Source organism: Bufo gargarizans, chromosome 1 (assembly GCF_014858855.1).
Source record: "Bufo gargarizans isolate SCDJY-AF-19 chromosome 1, ASM1485885v1, whole genome shotgun sequence".
In the NCBI taxonomy this organism is placed as follows: Eukaryota; Metazoa; Chordata; class Amphibia; order Anura; family Bufonidae; genus Bufo; species Bufo gargarizans.
In genome coordinates, this window is record NC_058080.1 from 286,487,879 (window position 1) to 286,514,955 (window position 27,077).

Consider the following 27,077-nt stretch of genomic DNA (forward strand, 5'->3'; position numbering starts at 1 on the left):
AGAATGCTATTATTTTCCCTTATAACCATGTTATAAGGGAAAATAATACAATCTACAGAACACCGATCCCAAGCGGGTTTGGGTACCAAACATGCCGATTTTTTTTTTTTCACGCGCGTGCAAAACGCATTACAATGTTTTGCACTTGCGCGGAAAAATTGCATGTTCCTGCAACGCACCCGCACCTTTTCCCGCAACGCCCGTGTGAAAGAGGCCGAAAATTATAGGAGCCTCCAGTGTGTCTAAGTGTGATTTTTTTCCCCCTCCTTATCTGTTCTGTGAAAACAAACATAGTGGGAAGTAAAGGAAAGTATGTCCAAGCAGTACAGTGCTGGCAGATTTGACAGAAGGGATAACCCCTGCTTCTGAGTGAAATGCATCTAGCTGGGTTGCTGAAACTGGGAGTAATATGGTTGAGGAAGACATTAGGGGAACCCAAAAAAGACCTATTCCTTCACAGTTATGATTGTACAAAGAAACACAGCCATTATGCAAATCAGGTATGCCTTAATGTTCAAGAGTTAGATATGAGACAATTTGAGATGAGTAAAGGGACTTTGAATGCTACATCCAAAGTCGCTTCACAAACACTTACGTTCGGGGTTCCGCTTGTGAGTTCCGTTTAAAGGCTCTTACAAGCGGCCCCGAACGCATCTGCCCCAATGCATTCTGAGTGGATAAGGATCCGCTCAGAATGCATCAGTCTGGCGGCGTTTGTCCTCCGCTCCCCTCAGCAGGCGGACACCCGAACGCTGCTTGCAGCATTCGGATGTCCGCCTGGCCGTGCGGAGGCAAGCGGATCCGTCCAGACTTACAATGTAAGTCAATAGAGACGGATCCGTTTAAAGTTGACACAATATGGTGCAATTTCAAACTGATCCGTCCCCCATTGACTTTCAATGTAAAGTCTGGACAGATCCGTCTGAGTAACTTTCAGACTTAGAAATTTTTCTGAAATATAATGCAGACGGATCCATTCTGAACGGATCCCATCATCTGCATTATAGGAGCGGATCAGTCTGTGCAGACACCAGACGGATCCGCTCCAAACGCAAGTGTGAAAGTAGCCTAATGCTGTACGGAGATTCGTCTGTGTACAGTATTAGAATGTATGGGCTTCGATGAACCGAAGTTAGTTATTCACAAAGTCGTGCAGTGAAAAGCCTTGGATCCGAACTTAGCTTCTGTTCCAAGGTACCACTCTGAACCGAAGCCAAGTTTGGTTCTAAGTTTTGAAGTGGTTTTCACTGTAATGATCAATTACCAAAATTATTCTACAAAGTCTTGCGCGACGTCGTGAACAACTTACTTTAGTTCATCGGAGCCCAGACAAATCTCCGTACAGTATTATGACTAATTTTTTAGCGAAGAGACTTTGGATGTAGCATCCGAAGCTCGCTTCGCTTATCTCTAGAGACAATGCAAGGGAACCTTTTTCAATATTTGTGTGTTCTTGCTCCTGTGTTCTGCCTAAATACTGTACTTTGACATTTTATTTTTTTAATGTATAAATGTTTCCAGCCAAGTAGGATTCTAAGGGACATTGCCTCTTCCCACTGTTTTTAGATTCAGCAAAGAAAAGAAAACCAGCAAAGTGCCATTTACTAAAAGATTATCCAAGGGGCAGCTTGCAGAGAAAGAAACCGAGTCAGCCCGTCCTAAACGTTTTGGCTTTACAGCACAGAAGCCCACTGATGATGTGTATGTGGCCCGCTACTACCCCAAACCATTACTGGAACCAGAAACTGCAATAGAGATGCTTAAAACATTCCAGAGGTTGGATTTTTGCAACCCAACGCAGTCTCTGTTCGTGGGACTCAAACTGGATATGAAGCTGGAGAAAAAGGTAAAGCGCTTGTGGTGTGGACATGTTTGTATAGATATGCCTGTCCTTACAGTTTCCGTTCTGATTTCAAAGTATGCAAAACATTTCTGCCCGTAGAAGTGACCTAGATCTTCAATGTTATGATGACAGATATTTCATAATGGCTTGTTTCTCCATAAACACGTGATATATCCACTCAAAAGATAATGTTTTGTTTCTGCACTTTAGAAACTCCAGATCTAAGAAAAATAATAATAATGTTATAAATAAGCAGCACGTAAAATGGTCTTGACAGTATTGAAATGCAAGCTGTAATGAGGATGAGCTGCAAGGGCAGACACAGCACACAGAAGAGGGTGTTGCTAGGTCTAGTAAGAGACTAAGGCCTATTGCACACGACCGTATGGCTTTTTCAGTGTTTTGCGGTCCGTTGTTCCGTTTTTTGTTTCCGTTGTGTTTCTGTTCCGTTTTTCCGTTCCGTTTTTCCGTATGGCATATACAGTATACAGTAATTACATAGATAAAATTGGGATGGGCATAACATTTTCAATAGATGATTCAGGAAAAAACGGAACGGAAACGGAAGACATACGGATGCATTTCCGTATGTGTTCAGTTTTTTTTGCGGATCCATTGACTTGAATGGAGCCACGGACCGTGATTTGCGGGCAATAATAGGACATGTTCTATGTTAAAACGGAACGGAAATACGGAATGCATACGGAGTACATTCCGTTTTTTTTGCGGAACCATTGAAATGAATTGTTCCGTATACGGACCGCAAAAAACGGCCAGTAAACGGGGGGAAAAAAACAGCCGTGTGCAGGAGGCCTAAGGGAGTCATCTAGTGCATGTGATTGCTGGAAACCTACAAAATCCTAGCGATATGCTATCCATCATCCAGTATAAAATCCCAACCCCTTTAATATATTCTATCATTAAAGGGGTTGTCTGAGTTAAATAAAAACTTGCAAATGGTTTGAAATGACAAAAGTAGTCTTACTTACCCTTTTTTTCGCCCCTGCTCCTTCTTGTGCTTTTCTCTGGCTGTCTGCAGTGGTGATATTCCATGTACATAGGACACCACTGCAGCCAATAACTGGTCTCAGCAGTGGTGTCCCATGTACTACTGAGGCCAGTGACCTGTGTGCACGGACGGAATGTCACTGCTGCAGCCGTGACAAAGTGCAGCACCGGAAAAAGCAGGGGAAAAAAGGGTATACATTTTTTTGTTATTTAAGACCGTTTACAGGTCCTGCCCAAGTTTTTATTAAATTCTGATAACCCCTTTAAAGGGAATCTGTCACCACGATTGTGGGCGATTATCTGCAGTAGAACATGAGTAGTACTACAGATAAGGAGTCCAGAGCCCTTTTTTTTTTTTAAGTTTCCTGCTGTCCCCCAGTCCCTCACTGTCAGCACGCTAATATTGTGGTGAAGGATTCCCTTTAAAGGGGTTTTCCAAGACCATTATATTGATGACTTATCCTCTGCTGTTCTTGGTGAGCGGAGGGAAGGCCACGGCACTACCTTGAGCATTGTTGCCTTCTGAAACAGCTGATTGGCGGTGGTCCCGGGTGTCGGACCCTTACCGATCAGATACTGATGACCTATCCATAGGATTGGTCATCAGTTTAAAAAAAAAATCTCAGAAAACGCCTATAAGGCTTATTTGAAAATTTAACAAGAACTTACTTAACACTTACTGTTGCTTTTTTGTATAATAAAATTTCAGAAAAAAGTGGATCCATTTGTTGGCTACATTCATTTGCCATTCCCTTTTGTGAAGGAACCAAATAAGGTGTTAGTATTTACAGAGGTGAGTTCAAATCATTTTGGACTTGGTTTTTGTGCAGTTTCTTTTCTTAATTACAGAATTTTCTACGTATGACTCGATGTATATCTTGCTAGGTCTAAAAATGCACTTTTTCTGTATTGATATTTTCCCTTATTATATTTCTTTGATTGCATATAACATAATAAAAATACAAGAACAAATTATGGGTTTCATAGCTGGTGTGTGACCCCAGTCACTAACCACACAATAATTTAACCCCTTGTACCCCGGGCCAGTTTTAGCCCTCCTGCCCAGGCCATTTTTTGCAAATCTGACATGTCATTTTATGTGGTACTAACTTTGGAACGCTTGTACTTATCCAAGCCATTCTGAGATTTTCTCGTGACACATTGTACTTCATGACAGTCATAAATTTTAGTCAATATACTTTTTGTCAATTTTTTTCACCTTTTATTTTTGAAAAAATCCCAAATTTACCAAAAATGTAGAAAAATTCGCAATTTTCTAAATGTTAATTTCTCTGCTTTTTAAAACAGAAAATAATACCTCGTAAAATATTTATTACTTAACATTCCCCATATGTTTACTTTATGTTGGCATCATTTTGTAAATGTCATTTTATTTTTTTAGGATGTTAGAAGGCTTAGAATTTTAGAAGCAATTTCCAAAACCAACTTTTCTTGCTCGTATCATTGGGGGACACAGGACCGTGGGTATAGCTGCTGTTGCCACTAGGAGGCGACACTAGGCTAAAAAGTGATAACTTCTCCCCTGCCGGCTATACCCCCTCCAGCCTGGAGAGAGCATATCACTTTTTAGCTTAGTGTCGTAGGAGGCAGACCTCCTTGCTTGCAGGGCAGCTTCCTTTTTTTTTTTTTTTCTTTTTTTTTTTTTTATCTTTTTCCCTTTTTAGGTAGGGGAAACAGAGGCGCCTAGCCCCTCTGTCTACCCCTGGAACTAGGCCGCTGTCAGATTCCCTCACCGCTCGACCTCCCACAAGAAGCAAAGGTGGACCAGGGCAGCCCAGCTCCCCTGCTCCCCGCCAACCAAGGGTCACCTGGATCCGGCGAGACCCCCGCCATTCCAGTCTCCTGCCACTTAGGGTGCCAGCTGCTGAATAGGTGACCCTGCTGGTACTCTGAGGTGGGGTGAAGAGAAGAGGCTGAAGATGGGGTGAGTATTATCCTGCACCCCCCATCCCCATCTCCCTCTCTCAGTCCCCGCATAGGGTAGGTGATTTAGATTCATTAATTCTTGAGGGTGTCAGCGAGGTAGTTAGGAACGCTGGGATGCATGTCTGGAGGGGGGCCCATGCTGTTTCGTCTTCCCCTGGTACCTCGCGGCCACGTTTCACTTCACTTTAGGCCCATGCTTCATGTTGGGCCTTCCTGGATTTCGGGCTCCAGCCCACACTTGCTTCTCCCCGCGGCCAGTATGCGCCAGCAGACACCTTCCACTATCCGCTCCGGGTCCCTTGGTTCTCCGGCCAACCGGAAGTGCCTCCTGGTTGGCCGCGTGCAGAAATTTTAGACCCTGGCTTCTGTGGAGTGTAGGCTGTAATCGTCGCCTCCCACAGTGACGTGAGGGGGTGGGGCTAGGCTTCCCGCCATGGTTTGGAGCACTCAGCAGGTCCGCAGCCATCCGCGTGGATCCAGCTAAAGCCGGCAGCATGATTCTTCAGGGACCACAGGCCTGGGTCCTCTTCATGCTGGTAGGATGGTTCCTTCCCTCTACAGCAGTGTTTCCCAACCAGTGTGCCTCCAGCTGTTGCTAAACTACAACTCCCAGCATGCCTTGACAGCCTTTGGCTGTGCGGGCATGCTGGGAGTTGTAGTTTTGCAACAGCTGGAGGCACACTGGTTGGGAAACACTGCTCTACAGCCTTGAGAACCGTAATGGGCAGCCATGTCTAAACCCACTAGTGACCCCCGCATGCCAACAGCCACCACTTATTATGCATGTGTGAAATGCAAAATGAAGTTTCCTCACGGCCAGCCGGACTCTATATGCTCCACATGCTGTGCGCCCACACAGGTTCTTTCCCCCCAGTCTACGCAGACCCATGACCACCCTGACCGTGTAGGACCCGGACTGGGCCCGTGCCTTATCTCGGGCAGTGGAGGACCTCTCTAAAATATCCCAATCCACCCTCTCTTTCATGGGTCGTTTGGTTGATAAATCTCCACCTGCGCAATCCGCGCCCTCCTCAGGAGAGCGCCTTAAAAGGGGCAGACCTTTGCACAAACCGCCCAGAGCAGGACGTCCTGCCTGCTCTGATGCCTCAGCATCCCCTCCCCCCATGGGTCACGATCGGACGGATCCTCCCTCCCAGGGGAAGTTCTGTCCGATGGGGAGATGGGTTACTCAGACTCAGATATGGATCCAGAACAATCTTCCAAGGTTGCTTCCATGGTGGACAGCTTAGTTTCTGCTGTCCGTGGCACCTTCTAGGTGCCTAAAGACTCCCCCTCCATGAGTCACCAGGGAGTGTCTTTTCTCCATTCCAGGAAAAACTCCTAAAGCCTTTCCCTTGCATGACGACTTTTTGGTTGTCACTGCCAAGGCGTGGGACCTTCCAGATCGTCGCTTTACCATATCCAAGCGGCTTGATCTGCTTTGTCTATTTCCGGCAGATTGGGTGGCTAAATGGTCCTCTCCTCCCAAGGTGGACCCTCCAGTAGCGCGCCTCGCCAAACACACTGCCATTCCGTTGGCCGATGGCTCAGCCCTTCAGGATCCTGTGGAACACCGTATAGAGTCTTGGGCGAAGTCCATTTTCGCAGCAAGTGGCTTAGCGCTTTAGCCCATTTTCGCCTCCGCTTGGGTGGCTAAGGCGGTCTCTGAGTGGGCACTCTGGTTAAACCAAGACTTGGTGGCAGACCTCCCACTAACTTGGCTCCAGTCCTTGGCTCTGCAGATCTCACAGGTGGGGAAGTACCTCTGTGAGGCTTCCTTGGATGCGGGTGCACTTCATCGACTCTCGGACACGGTCCTGTGTCCCCCAATGATACGAGCGAGAAAACAAGATTTTTGTGGACTCACCTGTAAAATCTCTTTCTCGCTTAGTTCATTGGGGGACACAGCTCCCACCCATTGATTTCTATGTTACCGCAAGTAATGGCGGTTGGTTTGCCAGTATGGCCCTTAGTTCTGGTTTGGTCCGACTGTCAATTGTTGGGTTATTGGTGGTTCCCGTATGTATTTTTTTTTTCTCCTTCTCCTACAGCTCCACAAACTGGTATGCTTTCTCCAGGGGTATTAGTGTCTCCTCCTAGTGGCAGCAGCTATACCCACGGTCCTGTGTCCCCCAATGAACTAAGCGAGAAAGAGATTTTACAGGTGAGTTCACAAAAATCAAATTTTTAAGGACCAGTTCAGGTCTCAAGTCACTTTGTGGGGCTTACATAGTGGAAACCACCCATAAATGACCCCATTGTAGAAACTACACCCCTCAAGTTACTCAAAACTAATTTTAGAAACTTTGTTAACCCTTTAGGTGTTCCACAAGAATTATAGGAAAATATTAGATTTCTTAATTTCACTTTTATGGCAGATTTTCCATTTTAATAATTTTTTTCTTTAACACATTGAGGTTTAATAGCCAAACAAAGCTCAATATGTATTACCCTTAGGGTCCATTCACACGTCCGTTGTTTCTTTCCTGATCTGTTCTGTTTTTTGTGGAACAGATCTGGACCAGTTCTGTACCCATTCATTTTCAATGGGTCCTGAAAAAAAAAAAAAAGAATGGGTACAGAACTGGTCCAGATCTGTTCCGCAAAAAACGGAACAGATCAGGAAAGAAACAACGGACGTGTGAATGGACCCTTATTCTGCTGTTTACAGAAACACCCCACATGTGGTTGTAAACTGATGTAAGGGCACACACCAGGGCGCAGAAGAATAGGAGAGCCGTATGGTTTTTGGAAGGCAGATTTTGCTGGACTGGTTTTTAGATGCCATGTCCCATTTGAAGCCCCCCTGATGCACCCCTCCAAAAAGTGACTTTATTTTGGAAACTACGGGATAAGGTGACAGTTTTTATTAGTACTATTTTGGGGTACATATGATTTTTAATTGCTCTATATTACATTTTTTGTGAGGCAAGGTAACAACAAAATGTCTGTATTTTTTACAACGTTCATGACAGGTTAGATCATGTGCTATTTTTTTATAGAGCAGGTTGTTACAGACGCAATGATATTAAATAGGTCTACTTTCTTTGTTTCAAAATATGTTTTTGTGTCTCCATTTTTTAAACGCCATACTTTTTAGAAATTTTCTGCAGATCGTCTTGTGCAGGGGCTCATTTTTTGCAGGAAGAGTTGAAGTTTTTATTGGTACCTTTTTTGGGTACATATGATTTTATCCTTCATTATTACTCTTTATGGGGCAAGCTGACCCAAAAAATTGTGGTTTTGGCACAGTTTTTATTAATTTTTACAGCGTTCACCTGAGGGGTTAGGTCATGTGACGTTTTTATAGAGCAGGTCGTTACAGACGTGGCAATACCTAATGTGTATACTTTTTCTTACTAATTTAAGTTTTACTCAATAATAGCATTTTTGAAACCCAAAAAATTATGTTTTAGTGTCTCCATTGTCTGAGAGCAATAGCTTTTTTATTTTTTGACAGATTGTCTTAGGTAAGGTCTCATTTTTTGTGGGATTAGGTGACGGGGGTTTTTTTGGTACCATTTTGGGGAACATACGCCTTTTTGATCACTTGGTGTTGCACCTTTTGTGATGTAAGGTGACAAAAATGGCTTTTTTGTGCCAGTTTTTTTTGTTTATGGTGTTTATCGGACGGGATTCATAATGTGATATATAGCGCCGGACGTTACGGACGCGGTGATCTCTAATATGTGTGTGTTTTTTTTCCCTATGTTTTTTATTATAAAATCATGGGAATAGGGAGTTTTTTTTTTCCTTTTATTTTTAATTAAAGACACTTTTTTTTTTTGTAAACTTTATTTTTGTCCCACTCTGTGACCCTTTTGGGGGTCTGATTCCCTCTGCAATGCATTACAATCTGTATTGTAGTGCATTGCCTGTTAGTGTATTACACCGTAGAAGGCAGGTCCCGATGCCGTGCAAGGCATTGGGCAGCCTGTGCATGGAATCGGGCTGCCTTGTCACCCATCGGGTCCCCGCCACAGCAGTGCGGTAACCCGATGAGCTCCCTCACCCGCCGCTGACCATTTTTGTAATATACTTTAATTACTGAAGTCGTACATTTCCATTGGAAAAATAGCTCTAAAGTCAACCATTTTGAGCCTTAGCAACGCTCCTCTGCTCAACATTGACTGTGTTATATAAACAGAAGACAGAGGAGCGTTGCTAAGGCTCAAAACGGGCCACTTTACAGCTATTTATCTAACAGAAGTGTATGATTTCAGTAGTTAACCACCTCCCGTCCGCCCATAGACTATAAACGTCCGGGAGGTGGATCTCTATCTCCTAATGGACGTTTTAAAACGTCCTTTCAGAGATTGCAGCTGCACGCTAATCGTGCAGCTGCTGATCGGGTTGCCCGCTGTCAGTGACAGCAGGGCAACCCAGAGAGAAAGCAGGGGCAGTTCCCAGGTGTCCCTGCCTTCTGGATCGCTGCATACACAGCGCTTACCGAGCGATGTGTATGTAGAGCAGGAAGCGCTATGCGCTTCCTGTTCCGGCCCGGCTGTCATGTGACCGTCGGGACCGGAGAGTGCAGGAGCTGTGTGAGGTCTTTCAGAGACCTCGATCAGCCCTGCACTGAGGCTGTACAGCGCAGTATTGCGCTGTACAGCCTCTCTGGGGGGTGTATTTCCACTGTAACTGGGGCTACTATGTCAGCCCCAGTTACAGGAGAAATCAACAGTGAAAAAAAAAAAGAAAAAGTGACGTAAATGTCCCCCAGAGGTCTTGTATGACCTTATGGGGGACGAAAAGTGTAAAATAAAAAATAAATAAATAAAATAAAATAAAGTTTCACATGTAAAAAAAAAAAAAGTCCCCAAGTAAGGAATAAAAAAAAAATTTAAAAATAGAAAAAATAAAATAGACATATTTGGTATTGCCGCGTCCGTAAAAACCAGCTCTATAAAAATATCACATGACCTAACCCCTCGGGTGAACACCGTAAAAAACAAACAAAAAAAAAACCAGTGTCAAAACAAGCAATTTTTGTCACATTACATCACAAAAGGTGCAACACCAAGTGATCAAAAACGCGTATGTCCCACAAAATGGTACCACTAAAACCGTCGCCTCATCCCACAAAAAATGAGCCCCTACATAAGAAAATCTCTCAAAAAATAAAATAAAATATAGCTCTTAGAACATGGAGACACTAAAACATCCTTTTTTTGGTTTCAAAAATGCTATTATTGTGTAAAACTTTAATAAATCAGAAAAAGTATACATATCAGGTATCGCCACGTCCGTAACAATCTGCTCTATAAAAATGTCACTTGACTGAACCCCTCAGGTGAACGCTGTAAAAATAAAAATAAAGAAACTGTGCTAAAACAACCCATTTTTTGGTCACCTTGCCCTATAAAGTGTCATAATGAATGATCAAAAAATCATATGTACCCAAAAATAGTACTAATAAAACTGGCACCTTATCCCCTAGTTTCCAAAATGGGGTCACTTCTTGGGAGTTTCTACTGTAAGGGTGCATCAGGGGGCTTCAAATGGGACATGGCATCTAAAAACCATGTGGAGTTCTTTTTCTTCTGCGCCCTGCCGTGTGCCCATACAGCAGTTTATGACCACATGTGGGGTGTTTCTGTAAACCGCAGAATCTGGGTAATAAATATTGAGTTTTGTTTGGCTGTTAACCATCGATGTGTTAAATAAAAAATTTGATTAAAATGGAAAATCTGCCAAAAAAGTGAAATTTAAAAATTTGATCTCCATATTTCTTTAATTCTTGTGGAACACCTAAAGGGTTAACAAAGTTTGTAAAATCGGTTTTGAATACCTTGAGGGGTGTAGTTTCTACAATGGGGTCATTTATGGGGGTATTCACAATGTAAGCCCCACAAAGTGACTTCAGACCTGAACTGGTCCTTAAAAAGTGGGTTTGGGCAATTTTCTTAAAAATTTGAATTGCTTCTAAACTTCTAAGCCTTCTAACGTCCTAAAAAAATAAAATGACATTTCCAAAATGATGCCAACATAAAGCAGACATATGGGGAATGTTAAGTAATAAATATTTTATGAGGCATCACTTTCTGTTTTAAAAGCAGAGAAATTAAAATTTAGAAAATTGCGAATTCTTCAAATTTTTGGGTAAATTTGGGATTTTTTCATAAATAAAGGTGAAATATTTTGACTAAAATTTATGACTGTCATGAAGTACAATCTCTGAATGACTTGGATAAATAAAGGCGTTCCAAAGTTATTACCACATAAAGTGAGATATGTCAGTTTTGCAAAATTAAGCCTGGTCAGGAAGGGGGCAAATGGCCCAGATGGCAAGTGGTTAAATTAAAGTATATTACAAAAATGGTCAGTATCACTGCCACTACACATTGCAAAAATACACCTTAAGAGCAGTGACTAGCATCCTGTACTATATGTTCTGTTAGGCTGGGTTTACATATTAAACCAGCTGAAATATCTGCATCAAAGCCTGCAGTGAAATGTTTTTCATGTGGACTTTGCTGTGGATTAAGCTGCCGGCAATCTCACTATTTGCTTTGCAATTAATGAAATATGCCGTTAAAATCTGTTATTCTTCCACAACAGATAAGGGCTCTTTAACACTTGCGTTGTCCGGATCCGGCGTGTACTCCACTTGCCGGAATTACACGCCGGATCCGGAAAAACGCAAGTGTACTGAAAGCATTTGAAGACGGATCTGTCTTCAAAATGCTTTGTGTTACTATGGCAGCCAGGACGCTATTAAAGTCCTGGTTGGCATAGTAGGAGCGGGGGAGCTGTATACTTACAGTCCGCACAGTTCCCGGGGCGCTCCAGAATGACGTCAGAGCGCCCCATGCGCATGGATGACGTGCCATGCGTGATCCATGCGCTTGGGGCACCCTGACGTCACTCTGGAGCACCCCGGGAGCCGCACGGACGGTAAGTATACTGCTCCCCCGCTCCCCAATACACTTTACCATGGCTGCCAGGACTTTAGCGTCCCGGCAGCCATGGTAACCATTCAGAAAAAGCTAAACGTCGGATCCGGCAATGCGCCGAAACGACGTTTTAGCTTAAGTCCGGATCAATGCCTTTCAATGGGCATTAATTCCGGATCCGGCCTCGCGGCAAGTCTTCAGGATTTTTGGCCGGAGCAAAAAGCGCAGTACGGAACTGAAGACATCCTGATGCATCCTGAACGGATTTCACTCTATTCAGAATGCATTAGGATAAAACTGATCAGGATTCTTCCGGCATAGAGCCCCGACGACGGAACTCTATGCCGGAAGAAAAGAACGCAGGTGTGAAAGAGCCCTAAGGCATGCCTAGAAACTGCCCCAGGTTTTTATCCTGTGTGTGAATCGGGGTTGTTAATTTTCAATTCAGTAACACTGTACTTTGTTGCTACAGTCAGGTCCATAAATATTAGGACATGGACACAATTCTAACATTTTTGGCTCTATACACCACCACAATGGATTTGAAATGAAACGAACAAGATGTGCTTTAACTGCAGACTGTCAGCTTTAATTTGATGGTATTTACATCCAAATCAGGTGAACGGTGTAGGAATTACAACAGTTTGCATATGTGCCTCCCACTTGTTAAGGGACTAAAAGTAATGGGACAATTGGCTTCTCAGCTGTTCCATGGCCAGGTGTGTGTTATTCCCTCATTATCCCAATTACAATGAGCAGATAAAAGGTCCAGAGTTTATTTCTAGTGTGCTATTTGGAATCTGTTGCTGTCAGCTCTCAAGATGAGATCCAAAGAGCTGTCACTATCAGTAAAGCAAGCCATCATTAGGCTGAAAAAACTAAACAAACCCATCAAACAACTGTTTGGAACATTCTTAAAAAGAAGGAACGCGTCGGTGAGCTCAGCAACACCAAAAGACCTGGAAGACCACGGAAAACAACTGTGGTGGATGACCGAAGAATTCTTTCCCTAGTGAAGAAAACACCCTTCACAACAGTTGGCCAGATCAAGAACACTCTCCAGGAGGTAGGTGTATGTGTGTCAAAGTCAACAATCAAGATAAGACTTCACCACAGTAAATAGAGAGGGTTCACCACAAGATGTAAACCATTGGTGAGCCTCAAAAACAGGAAGACCAGATTAGAGTTTAGAGTACCACCTCATCAGTGAAGCATGGTGGTGGTAGTGTCATGTCATGGCATGTATGGCTGCCAATGGAACTGGTTCTCTTGTATTTATTGATGATGTGACTGCTGACAAAAGCAGCAGGATGAATTCTGAAGTGTTTCAGGCAATATTATCTGCTCATATTCAGCCAAATGCTTCAGAACTCATTAGACGGCGCTTCACAGTGCAGATGGACAATGACCCAAAGCATACTGCAAAAGCAACCAAAGCGTTTTTTAAGGGAAAGAAGAGGAATGTTATGCAATGGCCAAGTCAATCACCTGACCTGAATCCGATTGAGCATGCATTTCACTTGCTGAAGACAAAACTGAAGGGAAAATGCCCCAAGAACAAGCAGGAACTGAAGACAGTTGCAGTAGAGGCCTGGCAGAGCATCACCAGGCATGAAACCCAGCGTCTGGTGATGTCTATGCGTTCCAGACTTCAGGCTGTAATTGACTGCAAAGGATTTGCAACCAAGTATTAAAAAGTGAAAGTTTGTTTTATGATTATTATTCTGTCCCATTACTTTTGGTTCCTTAACAAGAGGGAGGCACATATGCAAACTGTTGTAATTCCTACACCGTTCACCTGATTTGGATGTAAATACCCTCAAATTAAAGCTGACATTCTGTAGTTAAAGCACATCTTGTTTGTTTCATTTCAAATCCATTGTGGTGGTGTATAGAACCAGAAATGTTAGAATTGTGTCGATGTCCCAATATTTATGGACCTGACTGTATATATCAGTTCGGATTGTGCGACAAGTAAATTCACCGTTAAAGGTTGTTCACACGATGGATTTAGAAAATCCACCTACAAAATTTGTGCAGTTTGTCACACATTTTTTTAACCAAATGGGTGTTTACTTCAATACAAAACTGCATTTTCAGTTTATGGTTTTTGACATGGATTCACGCCCAAAAAAATGCAAAAACTGCATGGACACGTACGGAGCTGTTTTTTGGACACTACACAATTAATTTCAATGAGAGATTCAGTACGGATCCCGCCCTAAGATGGGACATGCTGATTCTTTTTTCCACATGGAAAAAAATCAAGTGCTGCTTCCCATTCAAATGAATGGGAAGCTGTTTTGCACAATTTTTGGGATCTGAAGCTCTCCAAACTCAGGCCAAAAAAGCCAGTGTAAACGGGCCCTTACAGTTCAGTCCTAATGGTTCTCCATGATTTGCCTTTCAGAAGCACTGTATGTATTGCATATACCATTGACTAGCTATACTCTACAGCATTGGTCCCCAACCAGTGGCCTGGAAGATGCAACTTGGTCACAACAGCCACCTGTGTGACGTCTAATAGGAGCACTAGTTATGAGAAGACTTCCATATTGACAAAACTGCAGATCCTAACTCCTGATATTGCTAACCTTGGGTGGTAAAATGCCTATTTTCTTGTTTCCTTGTCTGTACCATGTCTCTCCTCTTTATTTCTGAGTGTAATGTGGCTCTCCAGGTATGAAAGATCATTCAATGCATCTGACATATCTTGAGGTGCCTAAGCTGGCGAGTCTTATAAATCTACTGGAAAACTTAGTGACGAGAATATTATTTTGGTTGGTGGACAAACTAGATCAGGGATCAGCAACCTTCGTCAAATCCCAGCATGCAAACATGCTCAGCTGTTCCCACAACTACTATAGAAGTGAATGGAGCATTCTGGGAGCTGTAGTTTCAGAACATCTGGATTGCCGGAGGTTGCTGATCCCTGATCTAGACGGAAAAAACTGGGTTGCACATGAATAGAACATTAAATTAGATAAATTCTTTAAGTGCCGCTCGTTGTGAGGAGATGGGTGTGATATAGACTGGTATTGAAAGCCCAGCACAGTTGCCACTGGGAATGTTAGCTGCCACTTTTTTGGCTGACATTCTTTTGTGGAACACTGATTGTTGGTATGAGGAATGTGTAATATAAAGGATGTGTCCCGCCGATGGTGCATATAATGTTTCAACTGACTGAACTACGGAAGAAAATGTGTAATGCCTCTTTCACACTTGCGTTGTCCGGATCCGGTGTGTACTCCACTTGCCGGAATCCAGAAAAACGCAAGTGTACTGAAAGCATTTGAAGACTGATCCGTCTTCAAAATGCTTTCAGTGTTACTATGGCAGCCAGGACGCTATTAAAGTCCTGGTTGCCATAGTAGGAGCGGGGGAGCGGTATACTTACAGTCCGCGCGGCTCCCGGGGCTCTCCAGAATGACGTCAGAGCGCCCCATGCGCATGGATGACATGCCATGCGATCACGTGATCCATGCGCTTGGGGCGCCCTGACGTCACTCTGGAGCGCCCCGGGAGCCGCACGGATGGTAAATATACTGCTCCCCACTACACTTTACCATGGCTGGTCCCGGCAGCCATGGTAACCATTCAGAAAAAGCTAAACGTCGTATCCGTCAATACGCCGAAACGACGTTTAGCTTAAGGCCGGATCCGGATTAATGCCTTTCAATGGGCATTAATTCCGGATCCGGCCTTGCGGCAAGTCTTCAGGATTTTTGGCCGGAGCAAAAAGCGCAGCATGCTGCGGTATTTTCTCCGGCCAAAAAACGTTCCGTTCTGGAACTGAAGACATCCTGATGCATCCTGAATGGATTTCTCTCCATTCAGAATGCATTAGGATAAAACTGATCAGGATTCTTCCAGCATAGAGCCCCGACGACGGAACTCTATGCCGGAAGAAAAGAATGCAGGTGTGAAAGAGCCCTAACCTGCTTCATTCCATATATGATTCACTAACACTGACCATATATATTATTATTTTTTTGTTTCATCCCCCTGCAGAAAGCAGAAGAAGCTGAGATTGCAAAAAACAACGGAGCTTCATTTGTTGGAGGGATTGAGCTTATCCCCCAGGTATTCTATTTCATGCCTCTAAATTCATCGCTGCCATGTATCACATTCTGCATAGTTGCTTCCATGCTATAACAGTGAAATCACAGTAAATGAAATCTGTTGGATTGCTGGCTGTTGTGCTTTTTCGTCCCTGCAGACTAGATGTGCTGCTTTGTCACTATCTGAGAATGTTAGTTTCATTTAGTACCCAAAAATGTGCCTCTTATGTGAAAAGCAGTCTTGCAGTAGTTTAAAAAAGAGAATTGCTGCACGACCCGTGCTGTGATTTGGCTCAGTGTGTTACCAAAGCCTTGGTGCAGTCAGTGCACTCAGAATTAAAGGGGTTGTGCCGTAGCCTAATATTGATGACCTATCCTCAGAATAGATCAGAGAGGGTCCAACACCCAGCACCCCTGCCCATCAGCCATTTGAAGGTGTTGCAGCTCTGGTTCGAATGCTTCTTCCTCTTCAAAATAGCTTGCAGGTCATCTCCTTTGTAGTTGCACACACATATAAGCAGTAAAGCTGAGAAACGGGGAACATTCTAAATTCAAGTGGTGCTATACCTACTATAAATGGATCAGTGGAAGCTCTTAGCGCACATTTTGATCAAACTTGTGTCGGGCCCATCTACCAAGCGCCAAGGTGGCTTCCGCAGACGGATCCCTATCACTAATATACCGCCTCTCTTGGACTTAACCAAGTCCACATTTTCAGGGCAGTGTAGGAACCAGCTACATTTGTACTGTGCTCAGAAGCCCCAGGCAGATGGGCGTTTGCTCAGTCTAAAAGAGGCGCTACCCTCAATATATATACTACAAGAAAATTTAGACTGGCACATTCTTATTCATAGGCAGGGTGGATAAAAATCAATGATTTTTTTTAAAAATATAAAATGCTTTTTGAGGAAAATATAGTACCATCCAAAGGTTATTTCATTATGAAATAAAGATAACTTTTTAAATTATGTAGAATAAGGCTGTATATGTTTAATTTTTTGTTAAATTCCATTAATCCATTCACAATGTCATGCTCTTCCAGAGGTTTTTGTAAGATTACTGGGTAGTTTCTCTGCCTACCAGATATTATCACAGATGAATAGAATATAAACAATATTTTTCTGATTGTTTGGAGTGGAATAGATCTGCACAAGAAGAAAGTGAAACTAAGTGTAATGCCCCTTTCACACGAGCGAGTTTTCCTCGCGGGTGCAATGCGTGACGTGAATGCATAGCACCCGCACTGAATCCTGACCCATTCATTTCAATGGGGCTGTGTACATGAGCGTTGTTTTTCACGCATCAGTTCTGCGTTGTGTGAAAATCGCAGCATGTTCTATATTCTGCGTTTTTCATGCAGCCCTGGCCCCATAGAAGTGAATGGGGCTGCGTGAAAAACGCATTGCATCCGCAAGCAAGTGCGGGTGCGATGCGTTTTTCACTGATGGTTGCTAGGAGATGTTGTTTGTAAACCTTCAGTTTTTATCACGCGCGTGAAAAACGCATCAAAGCGCATTGCACCCGCGCGGAAAAAAACTGAACAACTGAACGCAATTGCAGACAAAACTGACTGAACTTGCTTGCAAAATAGTGCGAGTTTCACTGACTGCACCCTGAATGCATCCGGACCTAATCCGTCACGCTCGTGTGAAAGGGGCCTAAGGAGGAAAAGGCAAGCAGACAAGGAGTACTACAAAATGAAAGTGAAACTTTCTGAGCACAGTACTGCACAGCCACAGACAGACAAATCTTTGGATCTTTTTGTGTGTATGACCTGAGGTTTATCACATTCTTTCCTTGGAGGAAAAAAACTATAATGGCAGCAGGCCGTAAAAGAGACCCAGTTTGGCAATATTTTAATGAAGTTCCTTTACCTATCGGTAAGGCAGGCATGCGTGCAAAATGCAAACACTGCAACAAACATGGATGTTTAAGCAAATAACATGCTGTAATGTTATTGTTTCAGTTGAATAAATCCTATTTAAATTGTTAAGGTAATGATTATTTTTCTCCTTCCTAAGTACAACAGAAAAATTGTCCAAATATGAATCTTTATGTAAAAAACTATGATTTAAATCAAGCCTTACTGACTAGTGATTTAAATCGGTTTGATTTAAATCAAATCCACCCTGGTCATAGGTGCATATCCATAAAGCAAACATGGTTGATAAAAAAAATAATGGCTGCACACACATATAAGCAGTAAAGCTGAGAAATGGGGCTCATTCTAAATTCAAGTGGTGTTATACCTACTATAAATGAATCGGTGGAAGCTCTTAGCGCACATTTTGATCAAACTTGTGTCGGGCCCATCTACCATGCGCCAAGATGGCTTCCGCAGACAGGTCCCTATCGCTAATATATCAACTCTCTTGGACTTATCCAAGTCCACATTTTCAGGGCAGTGTAGGAACCAGCTACATTTGTACTTTGCTCAGTAGCCCCAGGCAGATGGGCGTTTGCTCAGTCTAAAAGAGGTGCTACCCTCAATAAATGGATACACAAATTAGGCCCTAGTAAAGACCCTCGGGAGGTAAACCTCAGATACACCACTGGTCAATAAGACCAAAAGAATCCCTGTAGGGGTATACTAATTTTTAAAATTAAAACATACACTTTATTAAGTCGATTTAAAAGGGGGGGTTTAGATGCCCCAAAATACCACACATTTAAAACTATCAGACGATGGTACAAATTTGTGTAAAGATTACTTTTTCTCTCTCTCTGATCTGATATTGATGACCTATCCTGAGGATAGACTATCAATATTAAACCACTACACAAACCTTTTAAAGGGCTTGTCTCACCTTAGATATTGGTACAGTATCTCTATGATATACCACCAATAGCTTTTTCTGGGTGTCCTAATGCTTAGCCATTTACTTTCCTAGTGCCGCTGCCACTTTATTCTAGCAGTTGGGAAGGGTCACAGCGGTCGATCAGACATTGATAACATCTTAGCAATATGCCACAGAATATAATACTACGTGATTCATTCCTAATCCTGTGATAATACTTCCTTGTTTAAATCCTGTTTGCCCCAAATAACTATTCACCTCAAGGTTCACATACCAATCTCTTCCATATGATCTTTTCTGATTAAAAATATACCAAGGAACCTGGAGGAACAAGTGAACCAAAGTAATGGGAAAACTTGAGGTCTTAAACATCATCACATTCCAGTATCTGAAGTAAAATCACCTTGCCTTTTAGCTTCACCACCTGGCAAGCTCATTCACGGTTCATAATGTACTTATGAGCATCCAGTATAACAGACTCTTAAAGGTGTTTTCCAGGATTTTTATGCTGATGACCTATCCTCTGCATAGGTCATCAGTATCTGACCAGTGAGGTCTGACACCCAGGACCCCTGCCGATCAGCTGTTTAAGAAGGCACTGGTGCTCCTGTGAGCGCCACTACCTTCTCACAACTTACCAAGCACAGTGTCGTATACTGTATAGCGGATGTTCTTGGTATCACACTCGGCCCCATAGAAGTGAATTGAGCTGAGTGCGATAACAAGCACAGCCGCAATACAAATGATTGACTCCGATACTGGTCCTTAGCGTTGATGCTATATATTCATGATATATGTCTCTATGTATTTGCTCCTATAATCATACGTGTAGAAATGGGTTTGACTCCTAGTTCCCTTGCTTGTGGGTATTAGCATTAGCAGATTTTAAATTGTAGACGTGTCCTAACTGCTGTCAAAAAATGTTGACCTTGCAGATTCTGAATGATGAAATACAAGCAGATTTCTACATCGCAACACCCGACATTATTGCCAAACTGAACATCCTAAAAAATAAGCTGAGGAAAAAATTTCCAAAAACTAAAAGAGGTAATTTACAGTTTGTTTCCTGAATTTATTACATTAAATGGTGTCTACACTTTGGTTGAAACCCGTCCACTTGTCAGTAATTTGAGGGTACCTTTCACTTGAGCTGCCAGTCAGGTGAATAGTGTAGATTCGCCAAATAGGTTTTGGAACTATAAGTCAAGAAAATTCTTCTTCAGATGTTGTGTGTGGATGGGGCACTAATATGTCTATATTGTTAATACTAACTAATTGATGGTCCGATTGGACCCAAATAAGTATTTGAATCATGTACTGTTTTTTCCAAAATTAAAACGTTGCATTTATTTATTTTTAAAACACAGCTTTCATAACTTAACACTATCTATACATAGTTTTAATCAGTCTATCTAATACTATGTTTGCATTTTTGCTATATTATCTTATCACCTATATTGCTGTATAGCTGTACATTTACTCCTGTTTAGGAAGGTCCTCACTACGACTGCTTAAGATTTAACACTCATACACCCTGCATCCCGACATGTTTCGCTGGCTAACCAGCGTCTTCAAGGGACCTGTTAAACAGGAGTAAATGTACAGCGATATAGGTGATAAGAGAATATAGCAAAAATGCAAACATAGAATTAGATAGTTTTAATCAGTCTATGTATAGATATTGTTAAGTTATGAAAGCTGTGTTTTAAAAATAAATAAAAGCAACGTTTTAATTTTGGAAAAAATAGTACATGATCCAAAGACGCATTTGGGTCCAATCGGACCATCAATTAGTTCGCTAAAATAGTAAACGTTGACATGTACTGTGAGGTCATTTGAGATGTAGTTGCTATCTTGTTAAGTCCCTCTTATTACGAATTGTGTTATAAACTGGCCAATCGCATATTACGGTAGTTTATGGCACAACCTTGGTTATCTTATCCTGGCAGTTAGGGGGGAGTGTTGGCTATATTATACAGCTAGCACCCACAAGTGATGGTGCAGCTGCTGTGCCCACATCATCACTGCATTGTAATACAGTAGTGTGGTGGTCCATGTAAATAACTAGGATCATGCAGATTGAAAGTACACTAGATGAATGGGAATCATCAAGCATGTGCTGCAGCCTTTAACTTGTTCTTTCTTGGCGGTCCTATTTTTAATTAAATGAAAAAATATAATTTACATAGAAATGCATGATGCACTACCAGGCACATTTCTCCCAGGCCTTTTTATAGTCAACAATTTGGTGCTCCATATCTATGGTGCATTTGCTTTCTGCCAAAAATTATCTGCAGCAATTTCTATAAATGCACTTTTTTTTTGTTTGTTTATTGCATTCTAAATGATTAGTTGAGGCTCAGTTTCGACTTCTGTTGCTGAAAACCCAAATATCTGTTAAAGGAGTAACCCAGATTAGTTATTTTTTTATGTACTTGTGTATATAATGGGAAACCTTACCATTTTGTAATATGCCTTATTTTTTGCCCTATGAGATGCACCGGCCCATAAGAAGCCCCTAGGTTGTAGAGGAGGACAATAAGAAAACAATATTCTTCATTAGACCTCAGGTCAGACCACCAATCAGACCCCCCATGTTAATCAGAACTCAGCTGACAGCTCCAATTAGACACCCAATGTTAATAAGACACCAATAAGACCTCAGAATAGACCCCTAATCAGAGCCCCCATTGCCTCATATCAGCCCCCATGCCTCTCATCAGCCCCCAGCCTTTGAATTAGCCCCCATGCCTCAGATTATCAGCCCCAATGCCACAGACCACATAAAATAAAAACCCCACTTGCCTCTCCTCTGCACACCGCCGCTCCTCTCCTCCAGTGACCTTCCTGCCACTGGCTGTGCTGTGATCCGACGTGCACAGCATGGGGTCACAGAGCACCCTCACGCTATGCGCAGCCACTGCACAGCCGAGGACCAGGAAGCGGTGAGTTCAGAGTCTTCACCATTTCCCGGTCCTCCAGTAGTACTCACCCCATAAGACGCAGGGACATTTTTCCCCATTTCTGGGGGGAAAAATACATCTTATAGGGCGAAACATACGATACATGTATTTCAAATTCTGCTTTCATGTTTCTTTCATCAGGCAGTTGACCCCTATATGCACAGTAAAATGGTATTTCTCATAGATCAGCCCTGTGTAATGTATCCAGGGTCTAACTGAAACCCTGCATGCCATGTGACCCCTGACATCAGTAAGCAGCAGAGTTACATGATATATAAGTGCTGGCTGAACACACGTGACACTTCCATGTAATAACGATAATAAATAATGTTGTTGTTATTACGATAATTGCATTACTGTGTATATTTACATGGCTGCCTGCCTCTAGGCGATGTTGTAAAATGTGGATAAATTGATGTATGAAGGCACACTCACATTTGGTGCTGCGCAGAATAAAAGTTGATGTACACCAATTGTAAATAAATATATGTAGGGCACAGAGATGGACAATGTATTGTAAAAGGATAAACTTGTATTTAACGATGGTACTACTAAAATACCTTTTGGTCAAAATATGATAAAATAAAATTTACAATTAAAAACTTTGGAGTATCCAGCGTGCATCAAACCACAGCGATCACATATTTTTGTGTACTCGGTGTGTATTCAGCTAGTATCCAGCTTGCACTCAGCACTTTTATGTATATAGCAAGCACCTGGCACTTTATGTACTCAGCTCATATCTAGCAATTGATGTATTGATATATGCAATATTGAATCATTAACTCCTGTGTACCCAGCGTGCAATATACCTTGCAAGCACCTGGCACTTTATGCACTCAGCTCATACCCAGCATTTAATGTATTGATATATGCAATATTGAATTATTACCTCCTGCGTACTCAGCGTGCATCCAGCACTTTCTTGCCATCAGCCGGCACCAGGCACTGTGTGCATTTAGCTTGTACATAGCATCTAAGGTTCAGCATCTGGTGCATGTACACATGCTGCATACAATCAAAGGAGGGCCCTCCATATCCTAATTGCATATTTTTAATTGTATATTTTATTTTATCGTATTTTGACCGAAAGGTATTTTAGTAGTACTATCGTTAAATACAAGTTTATCCTTTTACAATACGTTGTCCATCTCTTTGCCCTACATATATTTATTTACAATTGGTGTACATCTACTTTTATTCCGCGGAACACCAAATGTGAGTGTGCCTTCATACATCAATTTATCCACTACGCGGCCTCTGGGTGTGCCGATGATAGAGCACCTCTATCCATATTACAAAACTAGTGAGCCACTGTACAGTATTTTTCTGATGTTGTAAAATGGCTGCCTGTCTCCAGGTGATAAAGTGTAAAAAAAAAAAAACGCAGGACATAGAGGAGTCAAAGCAAGAACAGTATTAGATCTGCCTCTACACAGACACTGGCAGACATGATACTGCTGAAGGTAGTATTACTGTATGTACTGTATATGTTCTGCTCCCCAATACACTACAGGTACTGTTAGATACCTGGGCAGTTAGCTGAATCCCAGAAGTCACATGACATGTGAAGGTCACATGACTGACACCATGTTTAGTTATGTTCTGTAGTCCTGTGGATGCATCACACAGGACTAAAATGGCCCATTCCACCGCGCTGATGTAACGTTTCCATGCTAAATTTGAAATACATGTATATTAGAAAAATTATATGACTTGCAGGACCTTTTTTTTTTTTTTTTTTTTTTTTTTTTTCCAAAATAAGGGATCTCAGACGGAAAAGATGCTCAGGAACCGTTTTTTGTTTGTTTTTTTTTTTTACAGGATCCGTTTTCTATTTTTATTATTTTTCTGACGGATCAGAAGAACGGAAAGATGAACAGTGATGTGGACTCTACATTCACACGAACGTAGCGTTTTGTGGATCCACAAAACACTGATACCGGCCTGTGTGCTTTCCCCTATTTGCTGACGGCACATGCCGCGGCTATCATAGCAAATTCCTATTCTTGTCTGGAATTGTGGACAAGAATAGGACATGCTCTATTTCTTTTTGGGTGGGGGTGGGGGGGCCGTCGAACGGAACTACGGATGCGGACAGTACATGGTGTGCTGTCCGCATCTTTTTAAATAAATGGGTCCGCAAGATTGCGGAATGGATGCGGACTTGTTCATATGGTCATGTGAATGTAGCCTGATTTTGTTATTTTACACCATTTCCTGTCTGTGCCCGAGTTTTTGCTAATTATGGATAATCCCTTTAAAACATTTTTTTTTAAATCCGAAATCCTCCATTTTGTCACATCTCCCTGCTATTCCATTTTTCTAGGTTCTGTCGGGAATGATGTTGCCAACATGATGAAACTATTTGAAACCAGCTATGAGTATACAGTAGAAAGAGAATGTTTAGTGCAGACTAAAATAGCTACGGTAAGTAGAATAGGACCCTCTTCTCCACTGCCATATGCCCTTCTTGAAAGAAAGTATTTCCACACGGGATAATGGCAGCTGTTTCCTGCCCACATTTTTATGATCCCAGTTGCCTTGCCAAGTACTTGTGATGATGAGATATGCATGGTATTACTTGACAGACCACACTGGTAACATCTTTGTTTTGCAATAGATATATTCATGTTGGTTTTTTTTTGCATCTGAATTAATAGAATATTTTTCTTAAATTCATATGTGTTGCAGCAGACGTTTCATGTTCTTTTGTTTAAAAGGCGATCCTTATTCAGTTCTAGTCCAGTATGCTCATGAATGCTTAGTCCTGCCACATAGGAACTGTTAAAATAAGTGAAGTCCAAAAAAATCAGTAACACAGATTAACTCCTCATGAACAGATTCTCAGCTGATCATTGGATTTTGCCATTCAGTCATGCTATAATCTGCTCGTAAATATGTAGCCTTAAAGGGGTTGTCCTGCCATATATATTGATGACCTATCCTCAGATCACCACCCTACTATGTCTGGTATCTCAGCTGTTTCTGTATTCATGGCTACGTGGCCAGTGGTCGACATGTCCTTATAGACCCTGCTATTTCTTTTACAGCTAGACAGTCTTCATCTGAGACTGCAACTCCTAACATGGCCTCACTGAAAGGCATATTGCCTTTGGAAACTGGCTAATGATTTCAGCTAGTTTGTCATGCCTGCCTGCCCCTTCCAGTGACTACCAGTACAGGGAGTGGTGTTTAGAAGCTGAGCACTGGTATCTTTGTGAGGGATTTATAGGGTTGATGATCTATGTGGCCCTTTATGTGATCTGTGTTTCAATGACATACAAAAAGCAGGTTTTAATGTTCTGTTCCTACAGCTCAAAGTAGAAGCACTGGATAAGCAGGACTAGATGAGGGCTGCACAAGTTCCAATTAAACAGAACTTGCCGTCTCTTCCATCCCATAGCAAACACTGTCTGGCCAGAGCTTATGTCCTCCTCATGTCTGAAGCCGGACCTCAGATGTCTGTTGGGGAGCAGGATGGCAGGTAAGGGTCCATTCACACGTCCGCAAAATGGGACCGCATCCATTCCGCAATTTTGTGGAACAGGTGCGGACCCATTCATTTTGAATGGGGCATGAATGTGCTGTCTGCATCCGCATTTGCAGATCCACACTTCTGGATCCGCAAAAAAATAGAACATGTCCTGTTCTTGTCCGAAAAAGGCATTTTGTATGAGAGTGCCGGCGATGTGCGGTCCGCAAAATGCGGAACGCACATTGCCGGTGTCCGTGTTTTGCGGATCCGCAAAACACATACGGACGTGTGAAAGGACGCTAAATGTTTAGCTCAGTGAGTGGTTGTTACCTTGTAGGTTATGGTGGTAAGCAGGTAACCTGTGTCCCCTATTGTAGGATATGGAGGAGACCAGGCTACTAGAGTGGAGGAGCAGCAAGCCTCAGCACTGCCTGCTTCTACTATGGTAGTAAACTGGTGCAGGGATGTGGCCTCTGCACCCTCCCGTGTACTTGATTGTGGTGGCTATGTGGCTTTTCCACATATTTTCATGTTACACCCACAAGCTTAAACATGTTTTATTGGGATTTTATGTGATCGACTAATACAATGTAGGTAGTATGTGTGAAGTGAAAAGAAAATGGTACAGGGTTTTCAACATTTTTAATAAATAAAAATCTGGAAATTGTGGCATGCATTTGTTTTCAGCCCTCACTGAGTCAATACTTTGTAGGACGACCTTTCACTGCAGTTACAGCTGTAAGGCCTCTTTCACACGGGCGTCATGTTTTTTGCCCGGATAAGAGGCGGGTGCGTTGCGGGAAAATGCGCGATTTTTCCGCGCGAGTGCAAAACATTGTCATGCGTTTTGCACTCGCGTGAGAAAAATCACGCATGTTTGGTACCCAGACCCGAACTTCTTCACAGAAGTTCGGGCTTGGGATTGATGTTCTGAAGATTGTATTATTTTCCCTTATAACATGGTTATAAGGGAAAATAATAGCATTCTGAATACAGAATGCTTAGTATAATAGTGCTGGAAGGGTTAAAAATAATAAAAAAGTTAACTCACCTTCTCCTCTTGTTAGCGTAGATCCCGGTCTGTTCTTTAGCTGTGGACTGAATGACCTGAGGTGATGTCAGATCACATGCTCCAATCACATGGTCCATCACCATGGTGATGGAGCATGTGATCTGACGTCATCAAAGGTCCTTCAGCCACAGCTAAAGAACAGACCGGCCTCTACGCGAACAAGAGGAGAAGGTGAGTTAACTTTTTTATTATTTTTAACCCTTCCAGCACTATTATACTAAGCATTCTGTATTCAGAATGCTATTATTTTCCCTTATAACCATGTTATAAGGGAAAATAATACAGTGAATAGACTGTCACCTAGAACCCATGCGTGAAAATCGCACCGCATCCGCACTTGCTTGCGGATGCATGCGATTTTCACGCAACCCCATTCATTTCTATAGGGCCTGCGTTACGTGAAAAACGCACAAAGAGGAGCATGCTGCGATTTTCACGCAACGCATAAGTGATGCTTGAAAATCACCGCTCGTGTGCACAGCCCCATAGAAATGAATGGGTCAGGATTCAGTGCGGGTGCAATGCGTTCACCGCACGCATCGCACCCGCACGGAAAACTCGCCCGTGTGAAAGGGGCCTAAGTCTTTTGGGGTATATTTTTGCCCATTCTCCTTTTCAAAATATCTCAAGCTCAGTCAGATTGAATGGAGAACGTCTGTGAACAGCAATTTTCTAATCTTGACATAGATTCTTAATGGGATTTATTTCTGGGCTTTGACTGGGCCATTGTTAACACATGAATATGCCTTGATCTAAAACATTCCATTGTAGCTATGGCTGTATGTTTAGGGTCATTGTCATCCTGGAAGGTGAACCTCTGCCTCTGTTTCAAGTCTTTTGCAGCCTCTACCAGGTTTTCCTCCAGGATTGCACTTTATTTAGTTCCAGTCATCTTCCCATCAACCCTGACCAGCTTCCCTGACCCTGTTGAAGAAAACCATCCCCACAGTATGATGCTGCCACCACCATGTTTCATGGTGAGGATGGTGTGTTCCGGGTGATATACAGTGT

General features: G+C 42.5%; 1 protein-coding gene across 1 annotated transcript in view; it reads left to right on the plus strand.

Annotated features, from left to right (window-relative positions):
- Nucleotides 1-27,077, plus strand: part of MRPL1 (mitochondrial ribosomal protein L1) — a 65,799-nt gene that overhangs the window by 22,480 nt on the left and 16,242 nt on the right. Inside the window, exons 3-7 of the mRNA XM_044304444.1 lie at nucleotides 1,567-1,846; nucleotides 3,561-3,644; nucleotides 15,706-15,777; nucleotides 19,489-19,600; nucleotides 23,846-23,946. Of these exons, the coding sequence (XP_044160379.1) occupies nucleotides 1,567-1,846; nucleotides 3,561-3,644; nucleotides 15,706-15,777; nucleotides 19,489-19,600; nucleotides 23,846-23,946 (649 nt within the window). The remainder of the gene's footprint in view (nucleotides 1-1,566; nucleotides 1,847-3,560; nucleotides 3,645-15,705; nucleotides 15,778-19,488; nucleotides 19,601-23,845; nucleotides 23,947-27,077) is intronic.